Source organism: Fringilla coelebs (genome assembly GCF_963513975.1).
Source record: "Fringilla coelebs genome assembly, chromosome: 5".
NCBI classification, from domain to species: Eukaryota; Metazoa; Chordata; class Aves; order Passeriformes; family Fringillidae; genus Fringilla; species Fringilla coelebs.
In genome coordinates this window covers 67548413-67568525 of record NC_140033.1, presented here as the reverse complement: position 1 = coordinate 67568525, position 20113 = coordinate 67548413, and the positions used below count along the sequence as shown (strand labels likewise).

General features: G+C 40.0%; 1 protein-coding gene across 9 annotated transcripts in view; it reads right to left on the bottom strand.

The window, feature by feature from the left end:
* Positions 1–20113, bottom strand: part of ERC1 (ELKS/RAB6-interacting/CAST family member 1) — a 274434-nt gene that overhangs the window by 20707 nt on the left and 233614 nt on the right. For 7 of the 9 annotated variants that reach the window (XM_084206748.1, XM_084206754.1, XM_084206752.1 and 4 more), the window contains one exon: positions 8328–8429. In XM_084206748.1, the coding sequence (XP_084062874.1) occupies positions 8328–8429 (102 nt within the window). Of the gene's footprint in view, positions 1–6718; positions 6786–8327; positions 8430–20113 lie in introns of all 9 variants that reach the window. The other 2 variants (XM_084206756.1, XM_084206757.1) reach the window with 1 other exon arrangement.

Sequence of the window (20113 nt, the reverse complement as noted above, 5' to 3'; positions counted from 1 at the left end):
AAAAATAACAGAAAAAACAAACCAGGGAAAGGAGTTTTGTCATTAGCTCCCTCTGTTTAAACAAAATCCTTTCCCCATCAGGTAGGTGAGGCAGAGAATTGCAGTGGGTTGGTAGGGTTCCTAAAGCACTCAAAAAGAGCAAGGAGTTCTAAAATATTTTTATACATAACAAATCCAGAAGTGCTTTCCACGACACTGGCAGCTTTCACTTCTGTGGGCTGTGGAGCAAAGTTGGCAGGGAAGCAGGTGAGGAACAGCAGGGACTGCTGCAGATCAGAACTGAAATGCTGATGTGAGGGGCCTGTAACTGGACCAAGGGGAAAATGAACTTTCAGGAATGAGATACTTCAGCAGAGCTGAAGGGAGTGTTTTCCCACAGCTTGGATTTTACCTGTTTTCTCATTCCCTTCCTTTCAAAAGCAAGGGCATTCACTCAATCTCTTGCCCCTACATAAACTCACTGCACTTTGCACACCTCACACCTCTTTATTATTAAAATCTCCTTCATTTGAGCACCTCACCCCTGTAAGTTGTGTTAGTTAACAGTTTAAATTTTCGAATAATAAATTAAATTATAGAAAGCTGTGAAACTGGGTAGTCAGACTGATGATACTGACAATTATAATAAAGGAAAAAAAAAAAGTGATCTCACAGTAAGCAAAAACAGTTTAACAACTATTTGCATCTTGTACATGGCACTGTGGATTTAAACAGCATTCTCCTGACCAAACTTTTGTAAGTGCAACTAGGCAAGTTTTGATTTCACAGAATCAGTCAGATTTTATGCTGATTCCTTCTCTACAAAAATACAGCAGCTTGAGAATAAGTAAGAACAACCTGCTTCTGTTTCTAATGCACTCAAGCTTTCCAGCACTTGCTGTCCACACAAGAGTGAAGCAGAAAGTACACACATTTCTTGCTGGGCTGTATTTTGTCTATTGCTTCTCCCTGTTATAAGGGACAGAGGGACACAGTGTCTCACACACTCCTCTGAAAGCAGAGCATGGCAGCAGGGCACTGGCAGAGCGTGTCCAGGGCACTGCTGATGTGTCAGGGCTGTGCTCTGCTGTCTGCTCCACTGCTAATGCAATCCAGAAGGTATTTCCTCAGCAGTCTCCCAGAGAACACAATCAGGGCTTTTCCTGTTCAGATGAACTATAACCTCCCTGTCTGCAGGTGACAGGAATCTTGGCTTGTCCTTCTCTAACTCTGGCTCCTCATTCTGCTGTTGCAGCTCTCTACCTGCTGAAAGACACTTTCAAAGCAAGGACTTGTGAAGGTTGATCTGTCTTTAGGAAGTCTTTTTGGAGTTGCTTGCTCTACATTCAAACACAAAATCCCATGAATAAATATACCTATATTATATGTATATACAGTAGCTCTTAGCTAAAAGTTACTTTAACAATCAGGTGTAGTTGGAGAGCCCATAGTGAGCCTACTGTGAGATGGAACTGTAAATCCTGACATGTCTGTCAGCTATTATGAACTTCACCAGCCAGGAAAATGCAGTGTCTAGATTGGCTACATGCCCTTACAGTTTTTATTTTAGTTACCTTATTTTCATAGTTAATAGGTTGGGCTTGGTTCTTTTTCTAACATTGTTCATCTCCCCTCTCCCTCATTTCTTTCCTCCTAAATGACAACTAAAAGGGCTTGGCTGAAGCTGCTTGTCCTGTCTAGGAGTGCCAGAGCTGCTGGGAGATAGCAGAGACTATCACACAAACTGCAAGGAACAACTCTCCTGGAAGTGGCCAGAAACAATCATGTCTGAGTGCAGAATTCCTACTTGCTACAAAGACCAAGCCACTAGTAGAAGATTATGTTCAGCTGCAAATCAAAAGAGAAAACAAGACACAGACCTGGCATAATCTCATCTGGCAGAAATGAATGATGGCCTTTTTGCAATTGTTTTGCTGAAAAGCACAAATCTCTACAAAAAGAAACCAGCCATCTGTTTTGAATGTTTTAGACTGTAAGTATCTAGTTGTGTTCTTCTTTGATCTGTAAGAATAATAGGAAGACAGTGATACAGTCCAGTTGCACCTCTGTTGTGAGTGTTTAATTCATCCCAGAGCTGCAGATTACAAAATTCCATCTGGAAATCTTAGTTTTATCATTCTGGGATCAGAAAGAAGATGAACAGTGTATCAAGATCAATTCTTTTGTGCTCATAGATATAACATTCTTGGACAGAGAATACATTCTTCTAACAGAAATTAGTTATTAACAGCAAAATAATAGGTTGAAAAGAAACACCAAAAAATAGCAGAAGAATTGTTCTCCAAAAGAAGAAAAGGACCAGGAGTGGAAGCTGACTTTGTCTCAAGGAAAGCATTATTCTCTAACCCTCCTAAGGATAAATTAGTTACATCATCTTATTTGAGTGCATCACATTAGGGTTCTTACTAAAATTTTTCCCATCCAAAAAGGGGGAGTGAAGAACCCTGATTGTAACCAATATAACAAAACAAACATGGGCTCTCTCTCTCTTTCTCTCTGTCAGGACATGTTTAAGCACTGCAAGATTATCTCAGGTAGCTGCCTTCAAATTTTGCACAGGGTATGTCTCCAAGACAAGCACAAGACACTTTCACAATGCTTTTACAGACCTGGATAAAGAATTGTAATAATATAATTATTATAGTACACAATTAGTTTGCAGATTGTTAGAGAGGGGAAGAAATGACTCTTCAGAAGACAAGAGAAGACAGTAAAGAACAAGAGACAGTGGTCTAAAGAACTTTGTCCAGCATGCTGGAATGGCAGCTCCTTGAAAATATGAGTTATTTTCCCTTTTCTTGGGAAGGAATAGGATCTTGGGAAAAAAGTAAGAAGTAGCAATAGAGTCAAATATAAATCTAACACAATTTCAGGAACAATTTCAAAATGAGGCATTAAAATCACCATCCTAACACTTTAACAAGACAATTTCCAAATACCACACAGTAATAATACCTAGCACTTATACAGCACTTTTCCCAAGCAGAACTTGCACTTTTACAAAAACTTCAGCTCATTTTACAATTAGAGAATTTGAGACAGGGAGAAAAAGAACAAGTGAGTGGTTGGAGATGATGCCAGGAAAGAATTTATCTTCTGAATCGTGGTCTAGTGCTGTGTCCAGTAAATTACAATGTAATATGAGTCAGGCACGAAGGCCTGGTGGTTTTGACCATTTTGCATGATCTAACAATTAAAAAGACCAGATTGAAAATAAATCTAGTCAAAAGGCTTATGAGGTCACAGTGTAGTGAGTGACAATACTGAGAACCTCCAAAGTGTGACAGCAGGACAAGCAGTTCTGTACAAAATGTGCACTGTGGAGAGAAAATCATATTTAGGTAGTGAATGAATGCCTGTGTAATTTAAATATGGAACTCACCATGAAAAACTATTTACTTCACTAAAGGAAATCAGCATGAAATAATGTAGAAAAAAATGTTCAGTGTTCTCCTCAAACTTCCCCAAGTATAGATACTTTTAGTGTTGTATGATCCCAATGAAAACTTCCAGTAGTTTGACTGCTCTGGCAAAGATTACATTAAGCCTTGAGATGAGCCAAATATTTTCCTGTAATGACTTACCCCCTCTTTCCACCACAGACATCACCTCTGAAATCTGAAGTGTTCAATTTTGTGAGTGCCTTCAGTACTCAACTCACAGTACTTACTGCCTCTGAGTTAAAATCTGTCTAACTCAAGCACTGAAGAAAAATGTCACAAAGAGCCTTTTTGTCTTACAATACTTCTAGGGTAATAGGAATTGCCAATATTTTCATGGTCTAGAAATATCCCCATTTTTATGCCCTCCAGTTCCATGCTAGCTCTTTGACCATTCCACTGTTGCCCTAATAAGCATAATAATAATAATTTTCAATTAATGAGTGGATGAAGCAGATTTCTGAGGCACACCCACATTTTCTCCCATTTTAGGTAGCACAGCTGTGCTTCACAAGAAACTGAATGAATTGAGAAGCTTGGGAAATCTCTGTATGGAAGCTTTGCTTTACTTCCCTCACGTGGCACACACCTGGCACAGATTTACAAGAAGATACACCCACATACACACCCATCCTTTGGCATGTAGATCTCCTGAGGTGTAAATTCATATTATTCTTGATAAAAGTGAGTGATAACTAATTAAGCCATTGGCCGGAGCAGTTTAGCATTTGAGAAAGACCAAAGAGCATCCTCGTGTGAAATCACACTGGAATTGACTGGGATGTAGAGGAGGAGAGAGCTCCATCTGGGGAATAAAAGGAGTCACAAGAAATTCACACAGCAAGGAAAGGAGCTGAGTGAAAAATGCTAGGAGAAACTATTTCAGGATGAAAGATGGTATTTACATTGAACTATAAACTGAAATGTAAACTACCATCCTCAGAAATTACAGGGAGGGTGCAGATGTTTATGAACAGTGATCCATTTCAGGGGAGCTCTATCTGATAATGCTGTCATGTACAGACTTGGCATAATTAAATATTAAATTCAGTCAATTCCAGAATGCTGGAGAGGAAAAGCCTTAAGACCTAAACCATAAAAATAAAATCATGCAGTTAACTATTGTACACAGTTTTTTGTCTCCATTTAATCTTCAGAAATGACCAGAGGTGATGGCAGCCACAGACCTGAAGGAACTTTAAAAAACAAACTTATTGCCAAGTCCTATGCTATTAATTACACTTTATCATTGTAATACATAAATTTAATTTAACACATGGAGGTTAGAGACTCTGTAACTTACATCATCTTAGCTTTTACAAAGATAATAAGGACTTTTTTTTTTTAAGAATATGGAATATCACAGTAAAAACACATACTCTGTTGGGAATAACTGGCTTGGGAAGCATCCATCACCTTTATACCTTCCCTGCTGATGTATGCAGGACAATGTCGAGGCTGACAAGTTTCTCTGATGAGATGAGTGGAAGGCAAGGCTGCTGGCTGACTCATTATTTTGCCTGGGATACTCTGTAACAGCTTTCCTGAGGAAAGTGCCTCAAACTGGAGACAGAAGCTGTTTTTAATGTCAACCCCCCATTAATTCAGAAAACTATGAAAAACCCTACTCTTAGCACAGTTTCATTCTTAAATGCATCAGCACATGGGAGAGGAAAGAGAAGAGATCTTTCTCAGTGTTTTCTACACAAACTCCATGCTTGCTCCAGAAGGAAAATCAGAATTATTCCTACCTTCATTGTGAGTGTCCTCTTCCTTTTCATCATTTACTTACCTGCTCTCCCCTGTTTAATTTCTGTGCTTCAGCTGATCTTTACAAGCATCATCTCTAAAACTTTTAACAACACACACGAGCGCACAACCATTGCGGGAGCGGTGATTCAAAAAGAATGTGAAATCAACAGCGAGTGCAAATTAATGAAGCACTTTATCAATTTGTCCACTAAAGAGATTTTCTCAGCTCAGACCCCAAGGCATGAAATTCAAGTTTGACACTGCCACAGTTGGATTAAATTTTTCAGATGGTTGGCTTGAAAAGAGGGATTTGATCTATACAGTCAGACAGACTGTAAGTCTGTAGTTAATTGAGCAAGTGCAAGAGATGAGAGTGCCTCATTCTCTCATGAATGTTTTACAAATCTAATACAAAGCAATAATTTTCAGAAATGCAAGGGTCCAAGATTTCCACAGAAATTTTCAGTTTTCTTTCAAATAACTAATATGAAAAAATGAAATTCTTAGAAAAAAGTGCACAGAACCTGACGTGAAATATTTTTTTCTTAAAAGGATAAGTGAAGAAGGAAAAAGTTTCATATAGATTTTTAAAATACTGTCATCAGTCCTTTAAAACAGTTCAAGTACTTCAGAGAAATGTATCCTGCTTTAAAACTGATACTCCAAGGCATAAATGAATGCTGTGTACTGTAGTGTAATAATCAGTACCTGACTCCTGGCAAGTAAGAGGATTTTTTGCTAAAGCACAGGCTTGAGGAGCAGGCTCTGTCCTCTGCACTGCCTTCCCTTTTGGAAATAGGCATTCTTGTGCGGGCAATTTGACAGCACAAAAGAAAAAATTGTGGATATGGACACAGAGAAACAAAACGTACTTTAAATGAAAAACAGCTCCTAATTTCTCCCCCGCAGTTTTGAAAGAATGAGGGAGATGGAAGGGAGAGAGGAAGGTTAAGGGGATATTCCTCTTTGCCTTCACATTTATAGACAATTCATACTCCTAGTCCATCTAGAGAATCCTGTACTGTGAGTTGATAAATATCTGTGACTGGTGAGGTCAGCGTGCACGGCAGCAATCTCTGCAGCAGATCTCAACATGCTCAAACCTTCAGAAGGAACATTATCTTCAGGAGGAACATTATCCCGGAGCAAATTCTTTACAAACCAGAATTGAAAAAGCACACATAGGTTTGGCTACGGCGCAAACTGCTTTGAAAAAGAATCCCACTGAAAACATTTCCTCCATGAAGTCAATGATAAATGATATGAAAGACATTTCCTGCTCTCTCCCACTTGCACAGAAACTCAATTACATGCCCCGGGAAGTTCTCCCCACAACACGGCGAAACAAGGAGAGGGTGATTGGAAGAAGAAAATCACAAACTGCAACATAAACACAGGAGAAACAGCCTCATGCAGGGACGTGGATGCAGGGGCAGGGAGCACAGGCGGGTTTCACAAAGCACAGCAGCGAGGGGTGGCAGCGACTGTCGGAAACTTTTCTGTTGGCGGGAGAGGTTGGTGCTCACCGTTCTGAACAAAATGGCTGAGCTAAGAGCATCTGACTGGTTATGCCCAAATACCCTCCTCCTCATCCTAGAGGTGCACAGGAAAGCCCCAGAGCAGCATGGGAATGAAATAAAGAGTTGGTTAGTATTTAAAGCACATAAAGTACAAACAGTAGTACAAAGCCTTTCGATTCCTTATGCAGTATTCTGAGCCTCCTTCAGGTACAGGTTTCTCTGCTCCCTTGGCAGCTTTCAAAATGCCCCTTTGCAAAGGGGAAGTGCAATCAGAGCCCCCTCCCACCTCCTCTCTCCCCTACTGCCCTTCCCTGTGGGGTCATTCCAAGAATTTCTATAAATGTCTAAATTTTATTTCTTCTGTGAATGTTCCGCTGCCTTTATTTGCAAGCATGTACTAAAGTTACATGCTGGAAATGCTTTCAGCTCTCTGTAGACTTCAGTGTAGAAACAACAGATATTCTAACACTTGCACTAAATTAAGATTAGGAAATCCATTTAATTTGCAGTATTAACAATTTTACTCTCCTGAAAAAGGAGAGTGAAACACCAATATCTTCCAAAAACACTGCAGAAAATTCAAACCAGTCAACATACAGTGGAGGAAGGTATTAAATTAAGATGCAAAGAGAAGTTCCCTTGAAAATCAGAGTTTTTCTGTTTGTTTGATTGTATATACTCATTGTTTTGTGATGCAGACATGAAAGGAGATTTCTTCAAGATCTATTTTTGCAGGGTGAATAAGTAATTGGCTTTTGCCATTTTCCTCTTGTACCTTACTCATTATTTCAGTGTATCACTAAGCTGGCACTTCAAGGTCTAGAGAGATATGCTTCCCTTCATATCTCACCAATTTTTACATGAGTCAGAGGGCAAAGAGAAGCATTCCTTCCCTCTGTTGAGGCAGTGATTAATGCTGGCTAATATTTTAATTAAACTGCAGTGGATGAGATTACAACATGGGATGTGCAATTATGTTGGCATTTTCTGTGCTACCCAAGGGATGGTTAATCTCTCTAATAGTTATCAAGCACACGGCTCCTGCGCTTTGTAAATGCCACAGGAGGCTCCTCACTGCTTTGGAGATGGTAAATTGATTTTCCTTCAGTTCATGGCCCATTGAGTTTGTGAGGGAGCAGCCTGTGCTCATTTGGCACCAGGGCTGGGATTTCCTCGTGGGAAATGGAGGGAACTGCTCATATGCAATCCATAGATCAGAAAGCTGATCCTGGAGCATGATTTCCTGCCACTGAAGACAAGAAACAGTCCTGGATACTCCACACACTCAAGCAGTAACCCTGAGTTACTAAAATCTGAATGTGTCAGACAGGACTCCAGTCTCATGCTTTAGGAGTGTAAAGTTTTTGTTCCTTTTCAATGAACCTCCTCCTCTCCACCCACCTACCAACAGCTTGGTACCAGAAACTGTTCATTCAGGAGCTCTGCACAAAGCCAACACAAGAGCAACACCCAGTTCTGGTTTATAACTGCATTCTGGAATGTTACTTTTGTTCCAGAGTACTGCAAGCATGTCAGGGAAAACTACTTATGACACAAAATCATCAGCCTTTTAAAGTAAAAATTACTTTAAAAACAAAAAAGAGAGAGACATTACCTGGTCAGGGGAGGGTTTGTGGTTGGTTTGGTTGGAATGGGATGAGGATTTGAGGTGGTCATCCTCATAGTTGTCAGCCATCAGCTTCATACGGTTCTGAGTCTGTTAAAAAAAGCAAGAGAAAAGAATCTCAGTCTACCTTCTAATGTTATCATGGGGACTAAAGAGAACATGGGAAACAAGGGAACAAGGGAAATTACACAAGTGCATATCCAAAATCCATACATGATAAAAAACAAGACACATGCCTAGACATCCCTATTACCATAGGGAATTGGTAAAAACTGTGGAGACACATTCCAACCTGCTCCCTTTAAGGCTAAATTAGTTGTGCAATTAAGTGGATCATTTGACTTGTACCTAATAAAACTTGTGCTGTACAAGAAATTAATTACTTCTTAGAGATTCTTGGGATTACGGTTCAGACACCAACTTGGAGAATAATTCAAAGAAAACATGAGTTAGGTGTCACTAAGTCAATTAAAACCCCCCAATGAAGCCCTTAGAAAGCATTTAAAAAAACCAAAAAGTGAACAAGCTGAAAATAGGTTATTAACTAAGAAGTCCATCCAGTTTCAATATGCAAATCAGTTTTCAACTGATATATCAGAGAACAGAAAAATTCTGAGACTGGTCAGAAAAATGTTAATTATACAAAAGCCATCCTGTGAGGAAATTATAAAGTTAATAAATAGATACTGGGGAAGAAAAAGTGTCATAATGTAGGCTTATAAAATTAAAACCTGGACACAGTCAAGTAAAGAATTAGCAAAGTATGAAAAAAGTTTTTTTTGTTTTTCTTCAACTTCTTAGGAAATTTCAAGTCCCAGAAGAGATAGGATTTTGAAAAACACTGTAGAAAATATATTGTTTAAGAATAAATGGAACTTAACAATACCATTCTAGGTAAACAACTGCAAAGAACATTAAAATCCATTACCTGGCTGTGTCTGCAAAGGAGAATGTTAGTTAGACAAAGCCCTTTTAACAGACTACCCTGAAATGAGGCCCCCAAACACCTACAAACACAAATAAATAAGGAAAGAAATGCACCTGGAGGAGTGTCCCAGCTCCCCAGCAGGGCTCCCAGAGGCCATCCAGGCAGCAGTGATACCCTGTGGGCTGGGGGAGAGTCCTGCAGAGCCAAGTGCTGCCTGCCTTGGCATTATCTGGGTGCCAGGGTGGCTGGGAACTCGCACATGGAGCAGCCCCAGAACTGAATGATGGCATTTCTGCTCCCAGCTCAGAAGGCACAAAGAGCCCCACTTGGAGCTTTGGGAAATTTTGTATTCCAAGGAAATCAAAAGGCTACCCTGACCTACACTGGATATGATAGAGAGCAAATTATCTGCAGCTAGACATATGAAATCATCAGACATGCACTAAAATGAAATGTCTTAAATGAAAGCTCAAAGCTGATGGAAATGCCAGCTGTGGATTCAATCCCTTCATAACTCCATGGCTTCTCACAGAAAACTCTAAGTTTAATGAGCATCTCAAAGCTAGAGAATGCAGATTCTACTTGTCTCTATTCAGATCATGAGAGAGAAGGTCCAGAGTTTGAATCTGGATTTGATTTTATTTTGGAGTAATTTAACAAAAGCTAATAGTAAATTGAGCTTAAGCAATAAGCAATTTCATCATGCAAAATTTTCATATTGTGTGCTCTGCTTTGTCAAGCAAGTTCTGAATTCCAAGTCTGACTCATCATTCATAAATCACTACTTGAAACATGCTACATTAATCCTTAAACAACCAGTTTATTGTAAAGGCACTTTCTTAATATTTATTATTTATTATATTTAAGGCTGTCTCTTCAACAGTTTCTTCTTTGCAAGGAGAACAATTGATTTTATACCATTTCACATTTCCTGGGAAATTTATTGTTTTGATAATAAATAATAAATAATAAATTCTTACATGACTTTCAGAGTGTGTGTGTGAAGAAAAGCTATTGAAGTCCAGATGTTTAGCAGAATGCTAGTACAGCACATTAATTTTCCTGAGAGAAAATGTAGCTCTTCTCACATAGAGGCAGCATGTTTTATATTATGTGAAAAAAAACCCAAAACAAACCAAACCAACTCTGTTAGCTGGTACAGGTAGAGAAGAACATAAACATTGCAGAGAATCACAGACTGGGTCAGGCTGGAAGGGACCACAGGGGTCACCTGCTCCCACCTCCCTGCTCAAGCAGAGCACATGGCACAGGATTGACTCCAGAGGGTTCTGGAATATCCCCAGCGAGGGAGACTCCACACCCTCTCTGGACAATCTGTTCCAGTGCATGATCACTGCACAGGAAAGAAGATCTTCCCCATGTTCAGCTGGAACTCCTGTGCATCATTTTCTGCCTCTTGTCCTGTTGCTCAGCACCAACAGGAAGAGCCTGGTCCATCCTCTGACAGACACTGTTAATGTCCCCTCTCATTTGTCTCTTCTTGACCCTGAACAGCCCCAGCTCCCTCAGCCTGTCCTTGCAAGGGATGCTCCAGTCCTTCCATTATCCCTGTCCCTCTCCACTGGACCTACTCCAGGAGCTCTGTGTCCCTCTGGTCCTGAGGAGCCCAGAACAGCACACAGCACTCAGGTGTGGCCTCACTAGAGGAGCAGGATCCCCCCAAGCTGCTGGCAGTGCTCTCCCTGATGTTCCCCAGGACACCACTGGCCTTCCTGGCTTCCAGGACACACTGTGGCTCATGGACAGCTTGTTGTCCACCAGGATCCCCATGGCTATTCCCCCATCCCACTTCAAATCCAGTTTAAACCCCTCTCAACGAGCCCTGCTGAGTCCTGAGCTAAAATCCTTTCCCCCTCTGATACAGGTGGACTCCATTTGCTGCCAGCAAGCTCAGAGTTGTATAAATTCACCCACGATCAAAAACCACAAAATGCTGCTGTTTACACCACTCTCAAAGCCAGGTGTGCATCTGCATGGCTTTCCTGTTTCTTGCTCCATCATTCCCTGCAACTGGCAGCACAGAAGGGAACACCACATCTGTGCTCCAGATCCCTTGGCCAGTTTTCCCAAGGCTCTGAGCCTCCTCCTCATTGTCCTTATCCTTTTTGCTGGCCACACAGAAAATCATGGGGGTAACAATCAGTGGGCTGCACCAGGCTGGGAAGTTTCTTGGTGATGTCCCTTCTCCAGGGCTCAGGGAAGCCACACAGCTCCCTCTGGGTTGGGTCTGGTCAGCAAAAAGCACAGAGTCCCTCAGAGAGGATTCTGAAGTCAAACTGAAGAGGTTGTGTGCTTCTGTCACTGAAATTGGAGTAGAACCTACTATTAATGCTTGGCAGCAGGTATTGAGAAGTGGCTGATGGAATTGGGCTGGTTTAGCCTGAAAAAGAGGAGGCTTTTTTATATTACTTGATAAGAGGAAATAGAGGACATGAAGCCATTGGAGGGGAGAGGTCAGGAAAGGACAGATGTAAAATGGAGCACAGAAAATTCTGATTAGAGATCAGGGAAATTCTTTTCAAAATGAGGTGCATCAAATGCCTGAGCAGGCTGCCATGAGAGACAGGGGCATCTCCATCCTTGTAGATACTGAAAATGCAGCTGGACAAGGCCCTGAGCAAGCTGCTCTAATTAGTGATGCTCTCAGCAGGTGACCAGACACAGAGCTCTACACCAACCTAAAATATGCTGCAATTCTTATTATTTGGAATTTTCATCAGATCATTTGAGAGTTTCAAAGCTCAACTTTTCAGAAGAGGGAGATGAGTTTCAAAACTCCTCCTACTTGCCAAATATGGTTTAGTTGCTTAGCTCCATTATACCCCTTCGAATATTTAAACCCAGAACAATCTCTGCAGTGTCCTGAGGTGACAAGGGATCAGTTCACCTAGAAGGACATCTTCTGTGCTCCCCCTTTAATTCAACCTGACCTCCCACTCCAGCTGCTGTTCATTTAAGTGTGTGTGTTTGTGGCAAGTCTTGGCAAAAAAATGCCAAAATTATTGTGATTCCATTAAAGGAACTAATTAATGCATCTATAATGGACTGGAATTAGGCAAAAATCAAAAGATGGGAAAAAAGCAGCTTATTTCCTGATAGATACCAGTAAGAATTATTTTCCAAAATTTAAAGCCCAAGCAGTGTTGCAAATAAAATATATAATATTATATTGTTTTTAGAATTATTTTTATATAAAATATAGAAATAAAAAGCTTCTGCTTAAGACTGGACTACTAATGAAAACTTTAAATTTTTTTAAATAGCTGTAAATCCATGAACTGAGTTTCTCTCCTATTGCTCCTCCACAGGAAAAAAAAAAAAAAAAGTCCAAAAGGATGGAAATTTCTAGACCAAATGGCTGTTGTAATGATTTAAAAACAAACCGTTTACTTTTCTGTGGGGAACCACTCCAACATCCTGCAGTCCTGAGCTGGTTTGTCATGGTGCTATTATACAATCCTCTCCCACCTCATGAGGTTATGGCTCAGATCCTAGGGCAAGCATTTCTACATCACTGTAAAAAGTATGAACAACAAAGTGGTTTAACCACAGGGTCCTGTGAGAAAATAAATGAGCAGTGCAGACAAATCAGTTGTGTCAGGAGTGCTTTTGTCTAAAACCTCCAGAGCTGCAAGCAGAGCTAGCAGTGATAGGAATTGGATGTCAGGTTCAAATTTTGCTTATAAAAAAATACCATGTGCCCTGACAGGTATGCTCTTCAGGCATGTGCAGAAAAAATGCTGGAATGAAGAAAACTGGAGAAAACTCCACAACCCAATAGGTTTTGTGATTTTTTTTTTCCAGAAGGTACCTCCATTTCACTGTTTTTTGGACAGATTTCATAAAATTACTGCTGGCCCTCCAATTATACCTTCCCCAAAGCCCCAACAGCTTGTCAAAGCCCTTAACAATGCTTCTTCTTTTCTTCCAATAGTCACCATGCAAAGAACAGTCCCAAACCCTTCAGACTGGTGTAAATTCTCAAAATTACTCAAGAGCCACCACATTCTCCAGCTCCTAGCTGAAAGCCAGGAATGACTGTGGAGACCAGAGTCTGTGAACTGCAGGTCTAAAACACAACATTTGCAAGGCTACTGCATCTAAAATACCTCAACTTCCCCTGGTCATATATTCAACTTTACTCTAGAAATATCAGAACTCTCCCAGCCTTCCCTTTTTGCACCCCAGAATTTCAGCAATTTTCCTTTTGATACAGTTACTGTTATGGCCTTTTTTACTTCCTGTCATTATTTAAAACTCTTTCTTCTTCCCTATCCCTTGCTGCAGCAGGCAGATACACTAAAAGAAAAAAGGCACCAGGAGAAAACATGAGATAAATCTGTTTTAATCATGAATGTGAACAATCAGCATCAGAACTTCTTTAAACACACTCTCTTTGGTTGTTTCATGGCCCTGCCATGATTTCACTGTATTTTCATTACTTTTTTTTTCCCCCTGGGTACCATATAGTTCACTTCTGCCTGTATTCTATAATCACTAAATGTTTGTGTAAACAAGGAAATTACCACGGTTAAACTAACATAACCAAGACCTGAAAACTTTCATTGCAAACTGCACATGTACACTATTTTACTTGCCAAAACTGTAGCCATAGTTAATTTTTAAAGATTCACTCAGTTCCTCATTCATGGAAGCACTGCTTCAAAGCACACTCTCTCCTGTAGGCTCCTGAAAGTTTTTCCTAAAATTATTTTATGTTCATTGATGTTCACTGCAGGCCACACTGGTAGCTTGCTTGTGCCCCTCAACCCTAAAGACCAAATTAATAGATTTTATCACAGATAAATTATTTCATGAGAAAAAACCAGAACTGATGCTGATCCATAAAGTTTAGGGGAAAGTCAGAGACATACTCTGCACTCCAGCTGGTAAAGCCTAGAGGAGTGCTGCCCAGATCTGACAAGCTCTTTATTGTGGAATCCCACACATAAATTTGAAAGCCACAGATATAACTACAGACATTGTTTATAATATATTCTACAGAATGTTTTCATTTGAAAGCTTGCACCAAGTTGTGTGTTCTAATGAGAGTACATACCTTCCTTAAGCATTTCTGCAGGACAGCTAGTGCTCTGGTAACCATTAGCCTGGAAAGCTTTTGGAACCACGTTTTATTCATGGGGATCACACTTTTCTGCATCTCTAGAGAAGCTCTCTAAGAAGCAGCTCATGAGCTGTGCATTCTCTCTATTAGTCCAGTCTGCTTCATGTGCTCACTGCAGTGACTTACTGAAAGAATTTGCATCCAGTCTGTCCCTCCACCATGAAACACAGCACAGACGATGACATCAGTGACTCCCTTCTCATTTTTTGTAGAATATTTGCGTGGGGTAATTTTGGTTTTGCTAACCAGTCTAAACAAGCTTTATTAATCCTTTAATGTAGAGTTTAAAAAAACCCCACATCAAGTAAATATTAATATAATGACTGTACTGGTGACAAATGAGCTTGAGGTGGAGGCAGTGTGTTAGTGCATTGAAGGAGTTTATCTAATTTTAACCTGAGTAGAATGTTGCACTGGAAGCACATGCAAAAGCAACAGTTCAGGAACATTTTTGTCACTAATAACACAGAAATAGAATGGACACACTCAGGTGATTGTTCTTACAAAGTGTGGGCTGAATTCACTATCTCTGAGAATTATGCACTGGTGAAGGTTTTTAGATAATTCTTTTCTACTTGTTAAAAACCTGCAGTGAGCCATAATCCCTGTTAATGTCCAACCAGCTCCCTGCTGGAATCTGGCTGTGAAAAACAGAGAAAGAATAATCCCTGTTACTGCCTGTTATTTGAATATGATGGCCTGCCTTGAGTTTATCTACACCTACCTTAAATATACTACCTTGAGTCTATACCTACCCTAAATATACTACCTTGAGTCCATACTGACCTAGAGCATTAGACTCTGAAAGATTATTCAAGTATTTAACTCTGTATTCCCACTCAGATTTTATGAAAAGGGAGACATTTCTCAAATTTGTAAAGAGATGGCACACACTGAGTTGCCATTTTTCTTTTGTAAAGTTTAAAAGACACATCCTTAGTTGAGGTTGGCTTTCCTTTTGGCTATGTTTAAGATTAGCAACTGAGATTTCTCTATTAGCAGCAAACCAGCACAAATTTCAACTGCACAGACATGAAACCCATCCCTGTTACTGCATTTCTGCACATGCTGGAGCCTGTGTTTTTGTGAGCCCAGCAAAGAGCCTGTGCAGCTGCTGGGGTTTGTCAAAGCCTGCAGGATTTAACACAGTTCTACCTGAGATGCTGCCTTCTGCACTGGCTGCTGGCAATGCTCCAACAATATTACTTTATAAAATGACTTTATCAGTCCAGCTAATTTCTGTGTCTAAAGATGGCATTTTTCTCTTCGTCTCCCCACATGTGATAATTACTGAGAAGCTTCATCCTGAAGAATTCATACTCTACAAGCCTTTGAACTAAACTAAAGGAGGCAGATCATCCAGATAGGGCATGCTCTGTGAGACTTGACATATGTGGATGGGATTAAAAATAAACTTGGAACTGAAATTTTCCCTGTACAGGAATGTGTCCCTTGGAACTCAGCTCCTTAGGAAATGGACAAACTATGAAACCATGGAATTACCCAGTGACAAAGTTTACTGAAATCTATTGCCCTGATTCCTGTATAAAGAAAACCAGTGACACACAGAAAAATCCAAATCAGATCTGTATTTGGGATTCCTTTTTGTGCTATACCATACAATCATTATAATATATGTTTCTTTACCTCTCTTCTACTCTTTTTAGAGATACCTCAAGATGGGTTTAAGATCAATGGTAATAGAACTGCCTTTCTCAATTACTTGTTCCATAAAAGCTGGAACCTGCCCAGTCACAGGTTTGAAAGGGAACTAAAAATAAAAAATACCTCCTCTCATGGTTAACTACTCAGGAGCAAGCCAAGTATGTCACTTCTTTGGCATCTCTCCACTGCATGGAAGGGTCTTAGGCAGAAATATCACTAAGGTGTGTCTTCCTGTATCTGAAAGATGTCTGAGGGAGTGCTGCAGTCTGAGGACATTTACAACCATAGAGAATTTTTAGAGAATGGGTGGGCTATGCATCAAAAAACTACACTCAGGCAGCATCAGCAGGACAAATGGTAACCCACAACAACATCCCCAAAGAATCCTGGATCTCTCACACAACAGAAAACCCAAGAGATTATTGACTGAAATTCATCTGAAGACAGAGCAGCAAAAAAAAAAGAGCTGCTATTATAATTCTTAAGGTAAAGTATGAGAACTGGTTATGTTCACATTCCAGTTTTGAGCAAATAAAACCTCTAGGTTTAAAATAAGCAGGTATTTTTTGGGTTATGAGCCTGCCCTGTGGTACAGTTTGTTAGGGCAAACCTCATCCTGATTCCACACCATGGAAGAGAAAGGTCTTGATGCAGAAGAGAATATGAGATCAGTATCTTTTGCTGCCACACACCCTTAAAATAGAAAAGACTAATTGATTTAAATTAGCTTAACAATTTTTTTTTGTTAAATATGCTGCTACATCTACTCTTGGACTATTGTGAGCTCTTCACTCCTTCTTTAATGAGTAAAGAAACAATTTCTTTTGCAGACAGCATGGCTAGCCTTGAAGAGCATGTGAGTCCACTTTACTACCCTTGTATATTGACTGATGAAATCTGAGTGCTTTGCATTTGTATTCTCCATCTTCTAAGCATGGCCTTCAACCCTTGTAACAATCTCTTTCTGCAGCCTGCCTCCCCCATGGTGTCTCCAGGCAAGATTCAGCTGGGACCAGTGTGAAAGTCAGTATGTTCTGAATGGCCAGCCATATGTGTGTGCTACAGCCAAACAAAACACAGCACAGCTCAGTTCTCCTTGCCCTCCCCTGTGTGGGAGCTCTACTTTGGGCTCTTTTCACCTCTACCCAGCTGTGCATGTTAATTAAGTTGCTATAAATCTACAGAATCTTTGAGACTTCTTTTCCTCTGTCAAATTTAGTTGAAAATGGTCGATAAATTGAAAAGTTACTGGGTAGGAAGAGCAGCTCAGCTAAGCAGATGGATGGCACTGTCATTCAAGCTCTTCTTCTTTGGAGTCCAAACTAACATATTTTGTTGGAATTGTAAGAGTCTGCATGTAGACCCTCAAGATATCCTTCCACTAAAAGCTACACAGAAATGAAATTTTTTTGGTACATGCCTTTCTTTTGGATTTTGGGAGACTGACCTGCTACAAATTCTCAGCAAGTGATCAGCAGCAAGCAAGCCTCTCATGATCAGGCATGTGTCTGCTGAATGTTTAATAGATACAGTTTATTGTCTCTTTAATCTACTTTGATATTTACCACCAAAGACAATTCATTTTATGAAAAAAGTGAAATGCTACTTCTATAACAATGCAAAAGGAAATACCAGTCTTTGCCACAGTCCTCATGAATCAAACTGCTGAAAAGTTCTGATTGTACTTTTCCCCCTTGCTCGTTTTTCCCCTCTCACTGTGTATTTGTGGGTCCAAACCAAAAATTTAATCTTTTAATGTTTTACAGAATAATAGAAAAGCAAAGACAAAAAAGGGTGAGAGAAACCAGTTGAAATGTACTTTGGAGCATAAACTCTTCCTAAAAGCTTTGATAGGTTGGTAGCATCTTGTACAAAGCAAAATCTAAAAGGTATCTCAGGTTATGCTAAGGTTGAAATACATATCAACATTTAATTGATCTTGTGGTTACTTTAAACTTGTACAACTTAAGCATCAACACTGAGCACTACAGGTAAGGTTGGTCTTACAAAATCTATATAAATCTGAAGTCAAAGACCCGAAATTACCTATGTTATATCCTTCAGAACAGGCAAATATTGGTAACATATAAGGAACAAACATTGCTTGACATCACTGATGGGACCCCTGTTTTGTTGTGACTATTTGCCTGAAATTTCTCCTTCCCTTTTCTGCTTCACTCCCTGCTCATCTTACCCTCAACTACCTTACTCTGTCCCCCTTTCTTTTGTTATTCTATCTGGTTCTCCTTTCCAAAATAAATCCACTTGCATATGCTCAGTTTCACAAAGCTGAATAAGACAACCACTTCAGTTATTTTGCTTTTGTCTCAGTCTTTCTCCTGCTCTGAAACAAGAAAAGTTTCTCAGTCCAGTGGTATCTATGAATCCTGACTGGCAAAATCTCATGTAGGAATTTACATACAAGATGCATCCTACTGCAAAACCTTAAAAGCTAGTCATGATCCCCTGGCTCAACAAAATAATTTGTGGGCCATCTGCTCATGTGTATCTACACACACCTTTCCTAGCTGAAGTGATTTGGAAGCCTTCCAATCTTTGTGTGTTGTGACTGCGCTGTTACAATAAATATAGAAAAAGCATTCTTTTATCCAGCAATTTTTAATTTTGGAAAGTATATGCCAGTGTCTTGACCACAGACCTTTTATTGTTACATATTTTTATTGTTCTCTGACTCACCACTTCGACTGCATTTGCCTGAAGCTTCAAAGAGCTGCTAATAGCAAACCCCCCTCCCCTCTATACATGCTGCTCTTGGCAAAAAAAGGAGTTATGTACAGATACAAATTCCTAGATGCTAAAGTGATGTGAGCTGCTCAGTATCATCTCAGCACAGACTGTCTGTGACTGCCCAGAACCCAGCTCTGGGTGTATACATGAATGGATCTGTGTCTACATGTTATAAACAGTGTTGATAGCAACTTTAAAAAAAACACACAACGAAACCTCGAGACTATTTGTGCTTGTTCTGAAATTAATTTTAAAAGCTGTTGCATAGAAAAGAAAAAGAAGCCCAGTATTATTCTTTTTGTGCCTTGCTTTTATCTTTGAATCCATCAAAATCCTACATGGTAAGTCCTTGAGGGAAGAGTTGAAAGGGCATTTCCTTTGACAACCACCAGAGCTTTGCTACCCCAAACTAAATAAAAGTGAAGAATTTTTTCTGTATGGCCAATTATTAGCTTTGACATCCACCTAGAAGTGCCCTGCCTCAGGAGCCACACAAACACACAGACATCACATTCCTGTCTGTCCACACCGTGTGTGCGTGTGGTCTGCACACCCAGGATTCCTGTCCATCCTCACTGTCCCTGGGCCTGAGCACAGAGAGGGGATTCCTGCCCCAGCACAGCAGCACATGTGCACTACAGAGCTGGGCTGATGATTCCTGTCCTTCCTCTGCTCTTGCACACAGCACACAGCCAAGGAGAACCACAATAAACCAACATTTCTCTTTTATTTTTGCTTGCTGTTCCAGCAGAGGTTGAATTTTCCTATGAAATCTGCATCAAAGCTTAGGTACTAAGCTGGAGAGAAAAACCATTCAGTTCTCTAATGTATTTGTGCCAAAATTATTCTCACCAAGAAAATAAATTCTCCTAATTCTCTACAAAATTCGTGGCACACTATGTGTAGAGATGTGCCAGTTTGGCCAGATGAATTTTTCTAAGGTGTCTGCATTCCAGTATTCCTGTCTGTGCCTGCTCTATTCCTAAACTGTTGTCTTTCTGTGATTTACATTATATGATGCCATTACATATGAGTAGAGGCCCACCCAATGGGCACCATAAAGCACTCTGTAAAGCTTAGAAAAAAAAATTCTCTCTGCTACAGGACCACTAAAAGAAAAAGATCTTTGGAACAAGATGAGAAAAAAGCCAGTCATACCTCTGGTGAGTTTTTCTTAACAATCCTTTTACTGCTAAGTCATTAAACTTAAGATAGGTGATTCCACTTGTTAAAGAGCCCTGACAAAGCAGAGGAAGAAATAGAAAAGGATGAATAGAAGGACAAGAG